Source organism: Gobio gobio (genome assembly GCF_949357685.1).
Source record: "Gobio gobio genome assembly, chromosome: 1".
In the NCBI taxonomy this organism is placed as follows: Eukaryota; Metazoa; Chordata; class Actinopteri; order Cypriniformes; family Gobionidae; genus Gobio; species Gobio gobio.
This window is the reverse complement of record NC_137097.1, coordinates 68871885-68895817: the sequence shown is the minus strand read 5'-3', so window position 1 is coordinate 68895817 and position 23933 is coordinate 68871885. Positions and strand designations below refer to the sequence as shown.

The 23933-nt window shown below is 40.5% G+C and overlaps 1 protein-coding gene across 2 annotated transcripts in view; it reads right to left on the bottom strand.

Moving 5' to 3' along the window:
* Window positions 1–4257: 4257 nt before the first annotated feature.
* Window positions 4258–23933, bottom strand: part of gcgra (glucagon receptor a) — a 130969-nt gene continuing 111293 nt past the window's right edge. The window contains exons 10-15 of one of the 2 annotated variants that reach the window (XR_013817330.1): window positions 14342–14411; window positions 11837–11925; window positions 11044–11191; window positions 7241–7282; window positions 6133–7137; window positions 4258–5765 (exon numbers count right to left, since the gene is read on the bottom strand). Coding sequence is in view for 1 of the 2 variants with exons in the window: in XM_079827452.1 (XP_079683578.1) it covers window positions 6775–7137; window positions 7241–7282; window positions 11044–11191; window positions 11837–11925; window positions 14342–14411 (712 nt within the window). In the remaining variant the exon portion in view is untranslated. Of the gene's footprint in view, window positions 7138–7240; window positions 7283–11043; window positions 11192–11836; window positions 11926–14341; window positions 14412–23933 lie in introns of both variants that reach the window. The other variant, XM_079827452.1, reaches the window with a different exon arrangement.

The following is a 23933-nucleotide window of genomic DNA, read 5'->3' as shown; positions in this document are numbered from 1 at the left end:
CCCCTTTAACTAAAAAGTCAAGTCAACTTTATTTATATAGCGCTTTTAACCATGTAGATTGTTTCAAAGCAGCTTTACAGTGTTAAACAGGAAAATAATGCAGCATAATTTTATTCAGCTGTATAGCCATTCTGGAAAAAACGCTGATGTCATCAGTTCATTTCAATTATCATACAGTGACAGTGTGGGCTTTAGATCAATAATTCGATCAGTAATTTAGTTTAAATGGTTAATTTAGTTTATTAATTAGATTTATTTCGATGTTTAGTTGAAAAATGTAGTGTCCCCAACTGAGCACGCCAAGCCAGAGGCAACAAAAAAGTGTTAATCCTACTGTTGGATTTTTACAGTGAGGGTTCACAAATGGTCCATCCCTGCATATAATAAAGTGTATAATCTATAATCACATATTAGTAAAATGCAAGTCAACATTTGAACGCTTTAAAGGTTGTTGTTTTTTTACATTTTGTATCAATAGATATTTGTCACAGTCACGTTTAGTTTCAGTTTGATTGGACTTTCAGTTTGTTTGCATATGTCACATGTTCCTTTGTTCTGTTTCCCGCCACTCGTCTGTCTCCCTGGTTACCATCATCATTAGTTCATCTGTGTCATCATTATTCTCATTTTGTTCACTATATAAGTTCCTCCCATTCCTTCAGTCTCTGTCTGATCTCAGTTATGTTAGATGTGTTGTGTGATTTCCTGTCTATGAAGTAATTACAATTAAACTACGTTTGGGATCTGTGTTTACCTGTCTTCGTCTTCCTGCCTGCACACACCTGTTACGATATTTGAGTAAGTTGAAACCAGTACATACGGTTAAAGGTGTAATTCTGCAATTTCTCTCACAGGAACTGAAGGCCGCATTTGAAGGATCCTTCAAATTGGGACAGCCTTCGCCACACAATTGTGACACAATCCGCCTCTGAATTGGGATGCAGCTCAGAAGGAGATCCTTTGGGTTGGAGATCCAAATCCAGCTTTATTAGAGGGACAATCCAGACATGTAATCCAAAGTACAGGCAATGGGTCAATAAATAAGCAAACAAGCAGGCAGTCCAAACAAACAAAGCAGGGGACAGAGGCAAAAGGCTAATCCAAGAAACAGGCAAGAAATCCAAAAACCAAGAGACAATAACACATACAAAACCTCACAGTGAATGACAGGGTGAACAGGCTAGATTTAGGCAGAGGTAATGAGGTCAATGAAACACAGGTGTAAACAATGAGTGCTGATGAGTCTGGGAGAAGGATTATGGGTAATGTAGTCTCTGATTGAATGACAGTGCCCTCTAGTGGTAATCACGGGGCACTCTCACTGGTGATCATGACCGTCATATTGAATGTTGAATTGTCAATGCAACTGAAAAATCACATAAGTTGAATTAATGTAGATTTTCCTAAAATGTTGTTTAGTTCGAACTAACCATTATGGTGATCAGTGTCCATTTGGTTGTGCACTTCATTGTAATTCTCTTCCTATTGATGCAGCAAGAAATCAGTTAGTTGGTTCCAAAGGAAGGGGAGAAATAAATAGGTTGCGTTTAAAAGTTGACCTAACTCAGTCATGTTGAATAATGATCTTTTAAAATTGTATTGCTAACACATGTCATAAGCACCTTGTGAAACTTGTAGTTAGGTTCATATAATCCCTCTATATTTGTGACAATATCTTGCAATTGATCTTGCTTGAGTCACACACAGACTTCAACATTCAGTATGCAAAACACAACAAGGTAACACATGAAAAATGTAAAAATCGTAGCTTCATAGGAATGGTCCGAAACTTGGTGACTTTATTGGTACTTGGTATATGAACACCCAAAATAAATTGGGGACAGGATTTAAAAAGTCTAAGAGGTCGTAAAAAAAAATAGTCACACTCAGGACCTTCGGGTCAAAAATTACCCCCATAAGAAATGAATGGGAAATTGGCAAGATATGAAAATGAATCTCTAAAACATCAAGAGTGCAAAACAGACAAAAAAACTCTCTCACACACACACTTATACACACAAAAACACACGCACACACAAATGAACGTGTGCCATTCCAAAAGCTAATTGTGTTTTTGTGTGTGTGTGTGTGTGTGTGTGTGTGTGTGTGTGAGTTTTTTTGTCTGTTTTGCACTCTTGATGTTTTAGAGATGTTTTTTTCTGCATCCTGGCTGATTTGTAGATTGTATGCACAAATAAACTCATATTTTTGCCAATTTCCCTTGCATTTCCTATGGGGGTCATTTTTGACCCGAAGGTCCTGAGTGTGACTATTTTTTTTACGACCACTTACACTTTTCAAATCCTGTCCCCAAATTTTTGTTGGATGTTCATATACCAAGTACCAATAAAGTCACCAAGTTTCGGACCATTCTGATGAAGCTACGATTTTTAACATTTTATTATAAAACGCTTCGGGTCATTTTTGACCCGAAGAACCCCAGAGGGTTAAGAAGTCTAACTAATTATATTTTACAGCGCTGCTTTGTTTTCAGACAGTGTAATATAACTTTCAAAATAATCTAGTACAAACGTTACTGTCACTCATCAACGGCAGTTGTCACAGTTGGTAGGTGACAAGAAATGGGAGCTCTAGCGTAGTTCTACCTGGAAGACTTCAATATCACGTCATTCACCAATTATCTATCTAGCCAATCATTATTCATCAAGTTCTGTTCCCACCCATTACTACGTTTGCAGATACGGACCCACATCCTACCCCACCACCACCAGGTCGTTGGCTAGACTGTCCCATTTAACAATGCTCTACTGGGGCTATTTGGTTACAGTGAAAGACAAACCACACAAACTTTTTTCTTTACTTGAATTTATTTATTCACCATCTTCATATCATAATTAATAATGAAGGGGAAAAAAAACATTACACAAGCACATATTTTAATCTATAGCATGGCAGGCCTTCTCTGTTACTCTTCCTGTCTGACCAGCCATACCATCAGCCCACCTACATAGCAAGCAAGCCACACAACACGACACTAGAGCACACCCATTACAATGAGCAAAGCGCCCACACTGTTTATTTGCAGTGTGGACCGTGTCTTTGATTATAATGGGAGTGCTCTAAATGTATGGTTTTGCATCAGTCATTTGCAATGTAGCTGGGGTATATGCTATTAAACACCAACACTGTGAAAAAAAATACAAGGAATTCACAATACATTCAACCAAAGACACTGCAGTCAGAGAAAAAGCGTTTTTCAGGGGCAAACAGTATCTCGTAATATATTTTGCAAGATCATTTTTGTAATATACTGGCATCTTTGTTTTTGAATTTTGGCAAAAACCAAACTTAAAAGGGAGATTCGGTAACACTTTATTTTACAGTGTCCTTATTACACGTTACATGTACTTATTATAGTAATATCAGTAAATTAACTCCAAATAACCTAACCCTATAGTAATTACATGTTGTTATTAATATTAATATTAATATTACTTAATTACCTAATTGTATAATTACACTGTAACATGGACACCTTAAAATAAAGTGACTGAAATTTCTGTCAGATCCTCTCATGACATTCCAACCCTACATTTTTTTCTTCCATATAACACAAAGTGAAACATTATACAATATATCAAAGCTGCTCTATTCCATATATGACAATTTATACTCATGAGCACCATAAAAATGAGTCCATATGTTGTGTGCTCTATTCATGAAGTTTTCTGAAGTCATACAGTATGACAGTTTTGTGTGAGGAACAAATTTAATATTAATATTCTCTTCTACATCATTGACCAATTGCGACCCAAACGGTTTATATCTATATATAGCTACTGACTTTTCAACCAATTTCAATTTTTGATGTGACTTCATTACCGTTCAGAGGCTTAATAATTGGTTCAATTGATAAAAGCTTTCCATGTCTTCTGCATCCAAAGCATGGCTCGGGTTTTCCTGGGATACTGTTGGCAAGTTCATTCCTACATATTCCAAGAGGGTCTGAAGTTTGAATGCAGATAGATGAGCATAACAGGCACTTTGCTTCCTTCACTGAAGACTTTAGCATCACTTCAGTTTGGCTGCAAGAAACAGAGGCCTTACACTCGCATGGAAATAGAAGGCAGACCCATGCATGCATGATTTATCGACTTCCGCGATTACTCTCATGCTTGGATAACAGTAAATGATGCCAATTTTGAAAAATCTTTTTGAAATATCCAACAGGACTGCTTTGCTTTGGCAGACAACCTCTTTGATCCTTTGTGGCGTTAGAATATTTCCTTTTTTTTTGACAGAAGTCTAACTAAATTATGTCATGTTTAACACTATGTAAGTACTAAAGAGTCTTTCACCAGCAATTATTACAAATTAGCCACCACTACATCACCTCCAACACAGAAGGACTGATTTATCTCAGCCAGTTTCACTCAAAAGGCAATTTGGGCTTGAGTAATGCAAAAAAAAAAAAAAATGCCAGCAATTCCTCTTCTCAGTTAACTGAACTCTAAACCAGGACCTATGTTTCTCTCACTCTCCACAAAGCACACACAAGCACAAAATACACACCATGTGCACAAATAGCAGACACCACAAAACAAAGTCATTACAAATCTCAACAGGCATTTACCAATATCTACAACAATTATAAATTAAAATTGTGCAAATTGCCCCACATAATATCTGCGATAATCGTCGTCATGATCATCATGTGTTTGATGATCTAAATAAAATATAAATGTGCATCATTATGCACACAAATGCCACAATATGGGGCATCAGCTGCTCATCGTCATTAAAGGTGAAGCGTGTCATTTATACGCCATTATCGGCACTAGACAGAATTTCAAAAATTCCTGTTTTTGTCAAACTCTTCTCAATATCTAGGGGAAACTCGTTCATTGGCATTCTTAGTCATCTTAAATGCAGTTTCTATTATCATATAATAAAATATTTGCAATAAAAATGTATTTAGTCAGAATACACAGCTACGTTTGATTGGCTGTCAATGAGGACAGATGCTTTTTCCTTCATAATGATGCAGTTGCAGGATCTACCAGCTGGAGCAACTGCTGATATTGTCCAGACAAAACATAACCCCATGGTTCCCACCCCAGACTCAAGCCATTGGTTGAATCAATGTTGTTATGTCCCAGTTGGGCCACTCAAACAAAGAGTTTTAGTGGTGCTAACGTAACAGAAATTACACACTTAACATTTAACCTTCACTGCAACCTCATTTCAGTGTCTTGCAGTTGCGTATTTTTATGGCATGTCCTATCTTGATCTGAGCATTAAAACATCCTCTGAGTGAGGAATCATTTTGATCGATGTGTTAGGTTGGAATTTGTTCTAAATGTTGTCTTTGCTTTCTGGCTCTCGTCCTCTCAGTTTCTCCTACACTTCCCGAAGCTCTATGGCAAAAGGATTTGAATGCCTCTTGGGAGATGAGAAGTATCCAAGAGAAGAAGCAGTTGCTAACCGACTCTTGAACATATCAAAATGTCTGGTGGACAGTCAATTCTTCTGACCACTGACACAAGGGAATCCGATCTGGCATATTACTCCATTAAGGCATTGACCCAGACCCTTTGAAGTCTTCTACATATGGCTGCATTTTGCATGCTTGAGTATACCAAGCATGTTTCTTTGAAGGGAGCACATCAGTAATAGTGATTAATAGTGGCACATTCATCTAATGTGTGCTTGATTCACTATACAGAATCTGCTTTAAGCAACTTTCACATCTTAAGATTGAGTCTGTAACTGATGGATTTGTACTTCGCTTAGCCGCTTTTCCACTGTCGGGCCAAACCGCTCCATTCTGTGCCGATCCGGCAAACCAAACTCAAGTGGAAATATAACTAGAACTGATCCTTTCCGTTCCTAAAACTGTTTGGCTCAACAGTGGAAAAGCGGCTTTAGTGTTTTTGCTTTAATTTTGGGGTCTATGACCTACAGATAAAGGCACATGGGCAATACCGGGCTTGATCAGTCTATATCTATACCTTGCTTTGGCAATTCAATTCTAACAAATTCAAAGATGGTTTTAATTAAACTAAACACAAACAGCTTTACTTGTTACATGTACCCCAAAGTATCAATTGATTCCAAAATATATGCAAACAAAAATGCTGGTGTGCTGGTTTCACCACAAGGCTTTTTCACTAACTTAACCAGCAGAAAGTCCTTGACCAATCAGCTTCACCCGAAAGACCAATTTTCAGGTGGACAGCATGGCTTTGCTTTACCAAATTAGCATAAACTTGCATGGAAATTTGTGTAGGTTTTCTTCGGTTCAGTCCAAGCTTGTGTGATGCATGTGTAATCCATGAACTGTTTGGCAGTTTTTAAGTTCAGTTAAGTGTATTTCTTTAATTTTCCGTTCATCCAGAGACATTGGTTGTGGGTGTTTGCTTGCACTGGTTCCTTTTGGACCCTGCAGTCCAGATGGGTTTTCTCTACTAAATCATTGACATCACAGACAGCTATACTGAATAACACTAGAGGTAAGACTCTGTTCTTTATCAAAGGGTTTGTTAGCATATACATTTGTGCAAATCTTTGTTAACAAAGATATGTTCAACTTCTGCTCGCCCATGTAATGTGACGGACAGGTGTCCTTCATGAGTTGTCTGCTGAGCTTTGGAGAGGGCAATGCTCTCACAAGCTCACACGGGTGCCAGGGACACACACATACACACACGCCTCTCGCTCCATCTAGGGCTGAGGGTTCAGGGCCCTCAGCCAGAGAAAGCGAGAGTAGTCGGGCTAAGGGTCTTCGCTGAGACACCTGGAGTGCCTATCAGCTCACAGGTTTCTCTCAGCATTGTCCTGTGGAACGCTACAACACTTTCCTCCGTCCACCACCACTATGTCCTCTGTTATCGAACTGCAGGTGGAGCCATCCTGTGTTGTGGAGGTGAACTGCAGGCATCCCTGCCCAGTACCCATTCCGTTCTGGCTGTTGGACACCAACATCTGCTTCTCTTCTGGACTGCCGAGCCTGGAGGTAGTGGTAGCGATATCAGGCAGCTGTGGGAGGTTGGAGGAATGGACCAGGATGCTGCCACTCTTCATCTGAAGGGTCTGGCTGTAAGTGTGGCGGTACTCCTCCTCAATGTCCCTCCCAAGCTTCCAGCGTCTCCATTTCTTCAGAATCTCAGACTGAACCTGACCAATCAAGACGATGCACAGAATGGAAAGGAAACAGATTTGTGAGAACAGAACTACCTTTGTGAGGTTGTGTACATTAAAGAAAAGAGACTGAACTCACCTCCTTGTTTACGAAGCAATATAAGATTGCAACCAGCAGCCCCTGTGAACATGTCAGAGCATGAATAAGCAAGTCATTTAAACCAATTCATGTGCCCTCATAGTCTTTAATCAATACAACTTCCCCTCTCTCTTGCAGCAACATCTCTTCTCTGATGACCAGGGGTGTGTTTCCCGTACAATGATGTAACTTGTTGCATAACTGCGATAGTACATAGATGCATCATTGGAGAAATTAAATAGCTAGACATGATTGTTTCCAAAAAAATGTGTAACTTCTTCGCACATCAGTCATTTGAACCATATTGGTGACATCTTGTAGGTGGTAGAGGAATAACTTCTTCTAATTAATTGATTCATATTTTAATATCTTATTTTGTACAAAAGCATTATCTATTTTAATCCATGTCATACTAACAAGAAACTAAGCTTCAAACCACAGGTCGAGAGCCCACATCCTTGCAATGCTCGTTAGAACTATGGTTTCGCAAATGACGGAAGTTGTGATAAAAGTTGGCTAACAATGCTTTTGGGAAATTCGCCATAGTATAAGCAGATCACCATTGTATGTTGTGTTTTGAATGCTGGTCCCAATAGGAGGTTGGTCCTCTACCAGCAAGACTTCCTTGTTCAACCAGCTTCACCAGAAGTAGGACATGTTTGCTGGTCAAGGAACAACATTTCTATCCAATAGTCCTGTCGACTCTAACCCTACACTTAAACCTAACTTAAACCAGCACTAACCATCATAAATCAGCCTGGATCAGCAATTCAAGCTGTTCTTTTCAGCAGGGAATGCCATACAATTTCTGTCGCTTGACTAGAACAGTAACATTAGCAATGCCACATTTATAGGTTTGCTTCCCAGGGAACACACACTGTTAAATGCTTTGATTCCCAGGGACACAAATTCACACAATAAATGTCCTGCATTTTTTACTGCAAAAACCCAATTAAACATCCTGTTCTGAGGCTGTTCATAGTCAAACATACTGTAAATATAAACAAAGTGCTTTCAGAAATCTATAAAAGTAATAATCAGTCTGTTTTGAGAGAGAGCTAAACATGACAATATGATAGACACTTTGAGTTCTGTTATAAGATATTCCAACAAGCATGAAGTGTCTACAGATGGATAAATAACAGTGAAGCTTTATGGCCTCTCTCTCTCTCTTTCTCTGAATCTTTACACATGTGAAAGTCTCATCAGGGCAATTCATCAGGATACAAATTCGACACATTGCAGCTGCGCTCCACTTGAGTGTCATTATCAGTTTGTCAAAGGGTGAGTCAGCCAATTTGTAGCGCATGCTCTCTCACTGTAAAATAAGCTACAAAATGTCAATTTAGCTGCCCAATCAAGGGACATTTGAATGCATTGCTAATTTGCAGCATATGGGGCTTTCAGGGAGTTTTGGCAAGGTTATTTTTCTCTTTATCCATGTCTGCATGGCATATCGAAACCTTGGACCCTATCATACACCCAGGGCAATGCGACGCAAGTGTTTTTACTAGTTTCAGGCCGACGCAGTTATCATTTTCACGTCCAGTGCCACTTTGTTTAAATACGCCCAAAACATATCCATTACTCATTAAGAGACTGGGTACCAACTCTTTTGGACCATGTGGCTGGCGCCAGGGGCGCCACTAGCAATTTTGGGCCCTATGAAAGAATATGATGTTGGGCCCCCTACCGCACCAACCTAGCTATCCAAAATCTGATATATAAATACCATATCAAAATACCACTCGCTCAACCCAGAATGCCTCAATTGGCCGATGAAACATTGTTTAAAATTAAGATACAATTTATACAAAATGAAATTTACTTTAAAGAAAGGCTTTCTAGAGAACAAAACTTAATGAAGTGGTCACAATCATGTCTGACCCACTCCATGTCTCCTGGCATTGTGCATCTTATGATGTTTCCTTTCTAACTCATGCTAATCACTTTTCATAATCAACATTGACAGATTGACAACATAGATAGAGATAAAATAAAAAAAAATTACATTATAATATTTAAACATAAATATAAAACTAAATACATTTTCTTAATGGCTACAACAATTAAAGTAGCTATACTACAGTGCAGAGAAATTTCATGTCGGAGTGGGATTTGAGCAAATGTCCCTTGAGTGTGAGTGGTTCGTGAGAGGAGCGTTTTGCTGGATTTTGCCAGAAATGCAGAAATAAGCCATAATTTTGTTATATTTGTAACTCTTTGGTAGATTATACATTTATAATTTCTATTGCATTACTACTAGTACTGTTACTACTAATAAAACCAATCTCTGGGCGCCCCAAAAGTGCGTGGGCCCTTAGAATCGCCCTAATTCCCCCCCCCCTTAGCGGCGCCCCTGGCTGGCGCACCAACCGTTTTTTCCGTCGTTAAACTAGCAAAAGTGGATTCGGACACACCCTAAGTGCACCTGCTCCATGCACCTCAGACCATGCGCTCAGATCGGTAAAATATTAGAAGATAGAGCTTTTCTCCTGGATGCCTCAGTGAGGCCTACTTGGCATTTTGCCACATCTGTCGAGGCAGTGGTCCAGAAGTTCAGAGAGGCAAAGGTTAATTCGGCAGCGTTTGAGCAGTATATCCAGCTAGAGACAAAATCAGAAGTTGGGGGACAAGAGGTTGTTTGAGTATTACTACAATGGGGTAAAGATCATAAGTTATTCTCCCAAAAAAAGGAAAGAGTGAAATATCTTCTAGGGATGATAAGCACTCTCCCCATAGGAGACTGATATTGGGCTTTTCATGGGGATGTGTGTTTTTACCTTGGGGGAAGCGCATTAGTTTGGGGATAAAGGAAAATTTGTTTGATTAACACATTAGTGAAGCAGCAGTACGTCTGTTGTAGTGGCTGGGCCTCATGTGAAATACATTATACAAATTTCCTGAAGAAGTAGAAGCATGAGCTCTCTCCAGTATTTAGCTTGGAGTTTGAGAGAAAATATGTGTCATGACTATTCACTTGTTGAATAAACTAGTGCAGTAGTATTGGCTCAGGTATTATCTTTCCCTAAGCCTGGGAAGCGCAGGTGCTTTATGAATAAGTGGCCGCATATTGCTCCACCTTTTCAGTATATCGCCTCTGCGGTTTATTATTAAAGTTGCCATACTTTCAGCACGTCTTCCTTCAGGCAAATGAAGCTTATGATGTTCTTTCTAGGCGCCCTTATATACCCTCATGACCTCAAGGCTAGATTATTGTAATGCTCTACTGGGTGGTTGCCCTGCTCGCCTAATAAACAAACTCCAGCTGGTCCAAAACGCAGCAGCTTGAGTTCTTACTAGAACCAGGAAGTATGACCATATTAGCCCAGTTCTGTCAACACTGCACTGGCTGCCTATTAAACATTGCATACATTTTAAAAACTTGCTTATTACTTACAAAGCACTAAATGGTTTAGCTCCCCAGTACTTGAGCGAGCTCTTAACACATTATAATCCATCACGTCTACTGCGGTCTCAAAATTCTGGCCAGTTGATAACACCTAGAATATCAAAATCAACGGCAGGCAGTCGATCCTTTTCCTATTTAGCACCTAAACTCTGGAACAGCCTTCCTAGCATTGTTCAGGAAGCAGTAATAAACCCGTCTCCGTCGTGATGACTTTGATCGTTCGAATATTCCTATTTAATAATTGTTAAATCGATTTGTCATCCTCAATAAACCCGTCTCCGGCCTGATGGCTCTGATCGTTCGAATATTCCTATTTAATAATTGTTTATTTCTGAAACTCAGCATTTTGCTCAACCCTTGTGAGAGTGATGGTATATTAGGGCTTTCTGACCTGGAAGGAGTTAAAGAAGAGGTCAATGAAGAGCTTTGTGAGGCGCAGGGGTAGAGCACCATGTGAGGTAGACTCGTCAGTAACAAAGGAAAACAGGACCAAATGGATCCCCAGTAACGGAATCAGGGTGAGGGTGGACTTAGCAAGCCTGAAAACGAGAGGAAAAAAGAAACATACACAGGTCATCTGGAAACGAATACACAATATTGTGCAAATGCGGGACAGTTCACTCAAAAATGTAAATTCTGTCATTTACGCACCCTCATGTTGTTCCAAACCTGCATGACTTTCTTTGTGTTGTTTGGAAGAATGTACTCAATATTCTATACAAGGGTTTTTCCTAACAGGGATTCATGAGGGAACTGCAGAAGGTTCACAAGTTGGTGAAGAGCTAATAATTAAACGATGCAAAATTAAAATGAAATAAACGTTCTAATTATTACAATTATGAAAGACTATATACTGTAATAATGTTTTGTGTGAGGAACAGACTGAAAATCCCTCAACTATATGCTGCCGGTCTCACATCTCCATCACGTTTGCATGCAAATGATTCAAATATGGCGGATATGGTGCAACACATCACATCATAGTTGCAAATGTCACTGGTTTCAAGTCTCATAACCAATTGTGATGCAAAATGTTTGAAGGCTGAAGATTTGAGATTTTCAGCAAATAACTAACTTAAATTTCAATCAGTTCCTCTGAAGCAAAGGTTTGGAATACGGGTGAATAAATAATACCAGATATTGCACTTTCGGGTGAACTAACCCTTTAACTGCAGGACACCCACCGGAACTTGTAGTCAGAATATCTCATTTGGTGTGCCCTCAGTTTGGACACGAGGATCTTGATGATGTGTATGAATATGAAGAAGTTAATCTGGACAGAGAAGAAGACATAATAATGCCCTGGTTAAGACCATTATGTCATATTAGCAGGACAAACCTGACACAACAGTTCTCTCACAGCACAATAGATGACTCAAGATGAGGGACTGGGGCGGCAAGGAGAGTGGGGGAAGGAAGTCAGTAATGCTTGGCAGAGTTTGGGAACAGCAGTCGAACAGTCCGGCCCTGTGAGAATTTAAACATAGGAATTCCTGCCCACTACAGGAACACTCGAACAGTTATGCAGAAACATCACTGCACATTGCTAAATGCTCATCTGCACTTCACAGCCAATGTGAGCATTATGGATGCCTGGCAATGTTGCACATTATTGCGCCTTTCAATGCAATCATGTGGAAATAAGACACTGGAGGAGGGGAGGGCGATTCTTTCAAATCATAGCTGTACACCCTAAAACATATTGTGTGTAGTCGCTTCCTGATTTACTGAGAGTCGGCGTTATATGGCACTGTGCTTCATGCATAATGGAAATGACTTTTGAATGTTGTGTTTAATGCTAAAGCAAATGCAATGTAATTGGGTGTGACGGTGTGAGCACAAATGGAAACTGCAGGGCATAAAACAGCATAAAACATTTAACCTTACTGTGTTCTTCATATTCCCCGGCTGGGTCATCATTATTATCATAATTCTTACTATGAATATGGTATGGGTGTTGCGCTGGGTAAAATTCAGATTTTAAGAATTGCCCCTTTTCAATTCATGAATGTAAAATGTAATTAACATGTGGCCACAGGATTTTGAATTGGAATGACAGAACAGGAAATGTCATTAGTTTTGTAATTATAATGCTTTTAATATAGTCGAATCATGCCTATTTACGAAAACCCTGAAGGGACATGGTGGTGGAAAAAATATGGAATGAAAAAAACGAAACTTTTGTGTTCCCCCAAGAAACTTTCCGAACGTAAAACATTTTGAATGCAAAGTTTCTCGGGGGAACGCAAACATTTGCAAGAGAATTTTTCCTCACATCTCATATATTTTTTCCTTCACCATGTCCCTTCAGGGGCTCTGTATCTATTTGTTCCAATACGTATAATATTTGGTAACACTTTACAATAAGGTTTCATTTATTAACATTAGGTACGGATGAGCTCTATGTACATTTGCTGATCAATGTATGTGACTGAAAACCTAAATTAAATCTGTTCTTCACATAAAGTGATTATGTTATATATAGTTATGATACAGTTAAGCCACTCAATTCATATGGATTTATTTTATGATCTATTTTTGAACGGTTTGAAGAGTCAGAGTTTTGGGTGAACAGACATTCGATGCAGGGACAGAAATAAAAAATATCTTCATCTGTCTTCCAAAGTTTGGACCGACATGGTGAATAATTGATGACAGAACTTACATTTTTAGGTGAATTAACCCTTTAATTTTGCTGTATAGTGCCACAAAATGTCCACCATGTTCGCTCAAATAGAGCGGTTGGCCAGCTATAAAAAAAACTGACAGGCGGGCAACAAACAAGAATAACTTCATTATAAAATGTATATTTATTTGCAACAATTATATTAACAGTAATAATAACAAAATTCCTGCTGTAAGCTAATGGGGTGATGGACGCCGCTCTGCATGTATTGGTTACATTCCAGGTGAAGATAATGAGGAAATTCTGTGGTCTTTCATTGTTCCCTTCACCAAATGCATTCCAAACGGCTACATTATGAAATGCAAGTGCCCTGTTCCCTCCAAAGTCCCCACTTCAAGGGCTCTGCCCTTCAGAGTGAGTAGGACACAGGGATGCTCACCTTTGATTGGTATTCACCCATAACCGGAACTATTCCTCACCATTCTTAGAACCGTACTACACACTTTTTTATTGCCTTATTTCCGAGTCCCCAATCTCCCGGCCCTTTTCTTTTGAAACACTGGGTCACTGAAGTTCGAAAGACATGCATTTCTGAGTGAAACATAATATTCAGTGACAAAAATATATTGATTGATTGATTGATTGAGATTTGTGACATCAGTAGATATGGAGCAATTAAATGTTTAAATGATGTTTAAACTATGTTAAAGGCACAATATGTACAATTTTTGAATTAAAATATTGCAAAAACCACAATAAGAGACATCTAACAGTGAACATTACATATTGTGCCTTTAAATTATTACAAGAAGAGAGGTGTGTTGTTTATGTTGTGTTTGCATGTCCTGAACCCATTCCCCCTCTTTCCTTCTACTTTCCTGTCTAATCTCCAGATAATCAAGGCGAAAAAAGCAATTTTGTATTCATGTTGACTTCAAGGGTGGAGGTAAAGTGGCATTACAGGAGGTGAAGTGTCATTAACAGTGCTCTGGATGTGGGAGAATAGGCAGTTAAGTACAGCTGAGAGAGGCTGATGAGGGACATGAACGAGTCTCTCACTCACCAACACGGCCAGCAGGATGGGAGAGCGAATAATCCACCAGTACTCCATGTGACTATTCTGCATCCAGCATCTGATCAACAACAAGAGATCAAATTCATTACTGTAAATGAGCAAATGTGGCCTACTTGTGTTCATCAAATATACTCAACACACACAAAATAGACCACTTATCATGAACTCTTACTGGACTGAAGCAACTTAGGTTTACTTGATTATCCATACATCATTTGTTTGATCATGTTTAAATGCGAGTATCAAATATGATTCATCAAGCTTTTGAGGAATGTTATTTGTCTAAAGTTTCAAAACTTGTCTAACCCTGATTCACCATAGTAAGCCTATTATAAGTGTTTATATTTTAGATCTAGCGGGAAGTCTCGTCATGTCCATAAATAGAGAAAAGTTGCTCCATCTACTTTGATGCGTGTATGGTGTGGCAGTGGTGTAGGTTAGTTGTCACAATGAGCGAAGCAGGACAGTTTGACATTGCTAAATCTCCATCCTCCAGGGAATTAAAAAAAACACAAGACAGGAGAGTCTGCTGGCAAAAAGAGAACGTGACAGAGCTCGTAATAAAACCAGAATCAACATTGGCTTGGCGCATTTTGCACTTCAAAAAGCACCACACATTCTCTATTGGAGACAGGTCGGGACTGCAGGCCGGCCAGTCAAGTACCCGTACCCTCTTCCTCCGCAGCCAGGACTTTGTAATGTGAGCAGAAGTTGTTTTTGCATTGTCTTGTTGAAATATGCATGGACGTCCCTGGAAAAGATGTCTTCTTGAAGGCAGCATATTATGCTCCAAAATCTCTATGTACTTTTCAGCATTAATGGTGCATAAAGTTACCTTTGCCAAGGGCACTGACACAACCCCATACCATGACAGACCCTGGCTTTTGGACTTGTTGCTGGTAACAGTCTGGATGATCCTTTTCTTCTTTGGTCCAGAGAACACGGCATCCATTCCTCCCAAAAAATACCTCAAATACTGATTCATCTGACCACAGTACACGTTTCCACTGTGTGATGGTCCATCCCAGATGCCTCCGAGCCCAGAGAAGTCGACGGCGCTTCTGGACACTGTTAACATAGGGCTTCCTTTTGGCACAGTACAGTTTTAACTGGCATTTGTGGACGTAACTGCGTATTGTGGTACTTGACAAAGGTTTGCCAAAGTAGTCCTGAGCCCATGTGGTGATATCGCTTATAGATGAATGACGATTCTTGATGCAGTGCTGCCTGAGGGATCGGAGATCACGGTTGTTCAGCTTAGGCTTGCGCCCTTGTCCTTTACGCACTGAAATTCCTCCAGATTCCTTGAATCTTTTAATTATGTTATGCACTGTTGAATGTGAAATATCCAAATCTCTTCCTATCTTTCTTTGAGGAACATTGTTTTTAAACATTTCAATAATTTTCTCACGTATTTGTTGGCAAACTGGCGATCCTCGGCCCATCTTTGCTCCTAATGGATTAGACCTTTCTTGGATGCTGCTTTTGTACCAAATCATAATTACAATCACCTGTTGACATCACCTTTTTCAAATCACATCATTATTTAACCATTTTACCTCATTACTAGCCCTAAATTGCTCCTGTCCCAACTTTTTTTGAAATGTGTTGCAGGTCTGAATGACAGGAAAGGATGCATATTTATAAATGACATGAAGCTGACCAGACAAAACATGAAATATTTTGTGTTCATATTGTCTGCAATGAAATACAAGTCAAAGTAAATTTAGAAATCACTTCTTTTTTTTTTTTTTTGCATTTTCCATACTGTCCCAACTTTTTCTGATTTGGGGTTGTAGTTTTTTCACAGCGCTGGATGTCATATGGTTATTGTGAAATAAATGGAACACTTCACTACATGATTTCATGGTGAAATGTGTTATCTTTCATGTTAATCAGGTCAATTTTGATCAGAACAATGCACTGTGGCTTTAATTCAGCGTGAGCAAATATAGACTCGGGCTGAAACGATCGCGGCACTACTGCTTCTGCTCTGCGCCGCGCTGCCGCGCCGCCTCTGCGTGCGGTGTGAATGCTCTGATCTGTTAACATGGGTGCCGAAAAAATACGCTCTGCTAACGCGTGCAGTGTGAAACTGGCCTGAGGAGAGGTAAGCAAAGGTAAACTGGCTGTTGGCTGTTGATTGGAAGATTACATGGGCTCGCTCCTCCCTAAATTACGTTTAGGAACTTCACTTAATCTTAAGGTTAGGGTTTAGTTTAGGGTTAGTTGCTTAAAATCTTGCACAATTTACTCTTTTAAGTGCATGTAATGTGTAACAAGGACACTGTAAAATACCATGTTTTAATATAGCCAGAATTCCAGTGCAATCAGCACCACTAAAGAAAGTATTGTTCAGAAAGGAATACTAAAAAGGAATACTTTTTACTGAATACTGCACATATATACTGCAAAATATTAATAAAGCTAATAAAATCACTGCTCATTATGTACTGTGTTAATTTGTTGTCAAAAGACTCCATCATGTGTATTTGTTTTAATTCAGTAAATCAGTAAGAACAATAAGTTATCACTTTAATGTAAATCAATTTTAATCAATTTTGTGTAATTTTTTTTTAGCAGTTTAATTAAATAATATACAAAGAACAAGTGCTTTTATGGGTACTCAAAGCGCTTTACATATAGAAGAAGGGAATCTCCTCAACCACCACCAATCAGTATATGGGGATGATTAGGAATGAAAGGTCAATGCAAGTGCATTTTTTTGCACAATTTGACAGTTTAGTAGTATTTCAATGCATGCAGAAAATCTGCTTACTGAAAAAGCAGCATTATCTCGGTATCTGGAGTGATAGCGGGGAAAAAACAGCGATGCTGTAATGAATAGCATCACAGACACATGACAGATGACATGCTGTCAGATGAGAGTGGAGACGATCTGCAGCTTATCAACAGGAAGGAGTGATTCTTTTATCAGCTCGCTACAGCAGGATGGACTGGGTGATGAGTGTGAGAGAGTATGAACCTTTCCTCAACCCCAGCAGAGCATGACATGTTAAAGATATACAAGCTACACGGCTTATATCTGTCACGGTGCCTGCTGGTCAGGTATAGAACAAGTATAGGAAAGCGACTGGACAATCTCTTGTGGAAAAGTACACTTTAGCATACTTTTAAAAAGAGCACCATGGAAATAATATACTTTAAAAGAATACACTTAAGTGTGAACTGAATGCAATGTTTTGGGATATCTAACTGAATGATAATTGCAATATATATTGTACATTTATTAGATGCAACTTTAAAGGGTTTTTGGACCCACTGAAGTACATCTTTATATGTGATTTTATAATAACGTCGGCCCTTCGGCTTTATATTAGGTGGCCTTAAGTACTATGTACTTACATCAAAAAATAAGTACAATGTACTAACTGTGTTCAAATTGTATTGCAAAACACCTTTTCTGATATTGAGGTGGGATACAGGTAGGGTTAGGGACAGGTGTGGTGGTGTGGGTAAGTTTAAGGGTAAAGTTAGGGACAGGTGTGGTGGTATGGGTAAGTTTAAGGGTAAAGTTAGGGACAGGTGTGGTGGTGTGGGTGAGTTTAAGGGTAAAGTTAGGGACAGGTGTGGTGGTGTGAGTAAGTTTAAGGGTAAAGTTAGGGACATGTGTGGTGGTATGGGTAAGTTTAAGGGTAAAGTTAGGGACAGGTGTGGTGGTGTGGGTGCGTTAAAGGGTAAAGTTAGGGACAGGTGTGGTGGTGTGGGTAAGTTTAAGGGTAAAGTTAGGGACAGGTGTGGTGGTGTGGGTAAGTTTAAGGGTAAAGTTAGGGACAGGTGTGGTGGTGTGGGTAAGTTTAAGGGTAAAGTTAGGGACAGGTGTGGGTAAGTTTAAGGGTAGAGTTAGGGACAGGTGTGGTGGTATGGGTAAGTTTAAGGGTAAAGTTAGGGACAGGTGTGGTGGTGTGGGTAAGTTTAAGGGTAAAGTTAGGGACAGGTGTGGTGGTGTGGGTGAGTTTAAGGGTAAAGTTAGGGACAGGTGTGGTGGTGTGGGTGAGTTTAAGGGTAAAGTTAGGGACAGGTGTGGTGGTGTGGGTGAGTTTAAGGGTAAAGTTAGGGACAGGTGTGGTGGTATGGGTGAGTTTAAGGGTAAAGTTAGGGACAGGTGTGGTGGTGTGGGTAAGTTTAAGGGTAAAGTTAGGGACAGGTGTGGTGGTGTGGGTGAGTTTAAGGGTAAAGTTAGGGACAGGTGTGGTGGAATGGGTGAGTTTAAGGGTAAAGTTAGGGACAGGTGTGGGTAAGTTTAAGGGTAAAGTTAGGGACAGGTGTGGTGGTGTGGGTAAGTTTAAGGGTAAAGTTAGGGACAGGTGTGGTGGTGTGGGTAAGTTTAAGGGTAGAGTTAGGGACAGGTGTGGTGGTGGGGGTAAGTTTAAGGGTAGGGTTAGGTGTAAGGGAAGTGTCAACTGTGTAATTACAAATGTAACTACAGAAATGAATTACAGACGTAATTTCATGCAGGTATTTTTTAACATGTAAGTACAATGTAAAGACATGTATGTACACAATAAGTGCATTGTATCAAATGATTAATTAAAATGTTATTACATAGTAGTTAAGGTCACCCTATATAAAGTGGGTCCATAACTTCTATTGTCTTTGAAATATGGTTAAAGTTTACTGCTGAATGCATTTAAAGTAGACTTAAATATACTTTGATTTCTATTGAAACTTCGATGTCATGTATTTAAATATATATGTAATTACACATTTATAATGATGAAGTTGCTATTAAATATATATTAACTTTAAACGTAAGTAAGGGATAATCCACGGCTAGCTGTGCATTAAAAGATTTTAATGCATGAAGTAGAGGCAAAGAATGGTGGTTGTCGCCGCAAAGTGTATTAAAATCGTTTAATGCACAGCTAGCCATGGATTATGCTGCTTATACCATTGACTGCTCAAACGGAGCTTCTAATGCAGCTGCAGTGATGCAATGACAACCAATCGGCGATTGGCTCTTTTATTTAGAAGGCGGGACTTGTTCCGCCATATTGCACGTTGCATTTTCTCCTATTCATAGTGATATAAGTTAGGGATACACCGAATGTTCGGCAACCGAAATGATTGAATAAGTGAAAAGATTGAATAAATTTAATAGAATAATGACGTTTTTGATGACGCGATCAAATATAGCAACCAGCGCGTGTGAGAGAGAGGCGCGCACGCTTCTGAATGCAGCAAACATGTCGGAAGTGTGGAAGCAAGGTTATTTTCGTAAACGAAAACTGAAACTAAGATTAAAACTATTGGTCAAAAAACATTTTCGCAAACTGAAATAAAATTAAAAAATCATAATAAATGAAAAACTAAAACCAAACGAAACAAACAACTCTTACTGAAAAAGCGAACTGCAATAAAATAATAATTAGCAAAAATAAATATTCATTTTCGTAATTAATAAGCTCTCTTTACTGTGGCGGAAAATCTGACCTGTGGCGGTTGAGGGAGTGTCTGTATATGGCGCTAGTAAACACATCGCTAGAAACGGCTGTTCACAAAGAATGCGTTCGTGGCAGTGAAATGGGAAATGACACAAGGTAACGAGACTCACGTTGATCTTGAGTTCACTGCTTTAGAACGCCGTTTCATACGCGATGAGAGATGCAGGTGCAAGAACAACTATAGTAGCAAGTGCTACTGTGTGTTTGAGATTTCATGTTTGCGTAATATTGACAGGCTCAAAGGTGTTGTTGATCGCAGTCAGTTTGTGACTCCAGATTCGCTCAGAGAAAAACGGCAGACTGGTAAAAAATGCAGACGTTCATTGTGCCAGGGAAAATGCATCCTGCCCGTTGATTCCCCAGCAGAAGCGTCGCTTTTTCACTGTACTGTTCTCATTGAGGTGTAGCAACTCCAACTAAACAGTGAGCTAAACTCTCTCTATTCATGAACATGAAGAAATCCTTAGTTCGTTGTATGCAGATTTATTTTCTTCACATTGTACTGAATCCATACATATCAGATGAGTGATGAGAGATGAGAGACGAGTGAGTGAAACTAGGAAACAAACAGCAAGATACTGAAATTAGCTAAGTCACCTAGTTTCCATGAGCATTACTTTTACAGCATGAAATCAATATGCTTAAAAGTTAACTTAGTCAGAACATAGATTATATACATACAAGCGATGCTTCTGCTGGGGAATCAACGGGCAGGATGCATTTTCCCTGGCACAATGAACGTCTGCATTTTTTACCAGTCTGCCGTTTCTCACGCGATTTCCTACTTCTGGTTTTAACTCACGTCAAAATAAGAGTCTGCATGAAACTGAAAGTATACTAAATTAAATGCATAAAAATTAAACTTAAATGACTGAAGGGCAGAACACTCCCCGTCTGACCTTAAAGGTCACTATTAACTATCAAATGTCTCTGAACTTTCAGTCTTTGGGCAGAAGAAGAACTACTTCTGACACTGGTCTCAAGAACACCTTTGCAGAACCTTGATCCGATGTCCTGAGCTCCACCTTCCTTACTTTGCTGTCTCTCCCAGGGAAGACAGCGGTGATCCTTGCCATAGGCCTATCACACGTTCCCATGATCCTCCCATATGGGACGCATGAGGAGGATTAAACACCCATGAGCACCCCTGTTGACTCAAGAAGTTCTGCTCTGTGATGTCAGGTTGTTGTCGGCTTAGTCCCAGTTCTTTTGCAGCGGCTACAAAGTTTGTTCTGCAGTCTGATCTTATCTGCTTCGCAGGTCCCCGTATGGCAAAGAAACGTCTCAATGCATTAATGCAACTGGACGTGTCTAGGGAGTCGATGATCTCAATGTGCACGGCTCTGGAGCTCATACAGCAGAAAAGCATCGCCCATCTTTTGCTTTGGGCCTGTCCACCTCGTGTACGCCTGGAAACAATTTGCCATGGTCCGAACACATCCACTCCTACATAGGTGAAAGGTGGGCATGTGTGCAAGCGTTCTGGAGGTAAGTCTGCCATAAGTTGTTCCTCTGTTCTTCGTCGTAACTTTCGGCACACTACACATTTGTGTAAGACAGAGGCAATAAGTCGTTTTCCACCTATGACCCAGAAGCCCGCTGCTCTCAGGGCCCCTTCGGTGCAGTGACGGCCTTGATGCTTTTCCTCTTCATGATACTGTCGCACCAACAGCAGAGAAACGTGGCTGGTCTTGGGCAAGATGATGGTTTTTTTTCCTGAGTGCTCAAGTCAGCGTGTTTTAATCTGCCACCAACACAAATCAGATGACCTACAAGAACAGGTCTGAGCTAGTGAAGGGAACTGTCCTTGGTTACAGCTTGTCCAAACTCAAGCGCTGTGAGCTCTTTTGCAAAGATGAGGGAGCGCATGCATGAAAAGCGCTGAAACCGTGTGGTGGTAAGGCCTCGGTTTTGTATCTGAGTAAGAAAACTACTCACTTCAGGTCGTATTTCCATGTCTGATTCTGGGTTAACAAGTTCAAACGTCCGGCCTGTATCCATGTCAGATGAATTTGGCTGGTGTAAAAAGGCTGGTCCAGTGAACCACTTAGTCTTTGTCAGTTGGGACGCAGGAACTGACCTGGATGCGTGGTCAGCCGGGTTGTCCTCTGTGTTGACATAAAACCATTGGTTAGGTCTTGTGGACTGACAAATTCGTCTGACTCGATTATGAACGTAGACGTAGAAGCGTTTTGTCTGATTGTGAATGTATCCAAGCACGACCTTGCTGTCACAATAGAACTTGATCGCATCAAGCTTCAGGTCCAGTTCATCTTGGATGAGTTCGGCGACTTCCACGGCTAATACAGCGGCACACAATTCCAACCGAGGAATGGTAGGTTCGGACTGTGGGGCCAGCTTAGCCTTCCCTAAAATGAATCCTACTTCAACTTGTCCCTCAGCTTGAATGGTCCTGAGATATGCAACCACTCCAATGGCCTTTGTGGACGCATCAGAGAACACACATAGCTCTGTGTGTACAGCATTGGAAAGTGACGTTGCAGTGTATGAACGTGGGATGTGCAGCTTGCTTAGGTCATGCAGTGACTCACTCCATACTTCCCATTGTTTCAGCTTTTGTTCTGGAAGAGGAGCATCCCAGTCACATGTGTTAACACTGAGTTCCCTCAAGAGACTTTTGCCTTCAATAGTCACCGGTGCAACCATGCCTAAAGGATCAAAGACGCTATTCACTGTTGACAGGACTCCCCTGCGAGTGAAGGGTTTCTTGTGCTCTGAGACTGTGAATGTGAAAGTGTCTTTCATTGTCTCCCACAGCAGTCCCAAACTGCGTTGCACTGGTGTAGCTTCACCGCTAAGGTCGAGGTCTTTCTTAACTGCTCTGTCCTCTGGTGCAAAGGCCTGAAGGACGGCTTCACTCTTTGAGGCAAACTTGTGAAGCCTCAGGTTTGACTCACTGAGAAAGGTCTGCGTTCTCTGTAGGAGACTGATGGCTTCAGCTTCAGTTGGCACACTGATGAGCCCATCATCTACGTAAAAATGGCGTTCGACAAACTGGACCGTGTCTTTTCCATGTTTGAGTGCACCTTCATGGATGGCTCTCCTTAGTCCGTAGATGGCTACAGATTGTGACGGACTGTTGCCGAAAACATGGACCCTCATCCTGTAGTCGATGATGTCCTTAGACATATCATTGTCTCTGTACCACAAAAACCTCAGGTAGTTCCTGTGGTCTCTGTGGACAAGAAAGCAGTGGAACATCTGCTGTATGTCAGCAATCACTGCTACCTGTTCCTTAAGAAAACGGATCAACACCCCAATGAGTGAGTTATTGAGGTCTGGGCCTGATAGAAGAACACCATTTAGAGATGTGCCGAAGTACTTTGCGCTGGAGTCAAACACCACGCGGATGCTTCCAGGCTTTTGCGGGTGGTAGACTCCGAAAGTAGGCAGGTACCAACACTCTTCATTCTCCTCCAGAGGAGGAGCCACTTCTGCATGTTTGTTGTCAAATATTTTCTTCATGAATTCTAGAAACTGGTCTCTCATCTCAGTTTTCCTCTGCAGCGTTTTCTCCAGGGAGGTGAAGCGAGTGAACACCTGTTCATGGTTGTTGGACAAACGTTGACGGGGAACTCTAAAGGGGAGAGGAGCGACCCAGTTGTTTGACTTGTCTCTATACATTTCTTGGTCCATGATTTCCAAAAAGATTGTGTCCTCCATGGATGGGGCGGGTTTGTTATGGGACTCAGTCTCGTTGAAGACCTGTAGTCCAAGGGCCTCCAACGATGCCTTGTATGGTTTGTTCTTCTGCTCCCTGCCATGGGACACATCTTCGGTCAGCTTCATGAAGCTTTCACATGGTCTTAGAATGGAGGGTCGGCCATTGTCTAGCACAACATGTCTTGAACGCGCTCACAGCTGGTTTATGTGCATTCCCTAGGCACACGTCTCCTATCAGGACCCATCCCAAATCCAATCTTTGTGCAAAGGGGGCGTTGTGAGGTCCGCTCACTTGCCGTCTGACTTTATGGACTCTCACAATGTCTCTGCCTAGCAAGATGAGGATTTCCGCCTTGGGGTCGAGTTCTGGTATGTGTGCTGCTATACTTCGTAGGTGTGGATGATGACGGGCTGCATCAGGTGTTGGTATT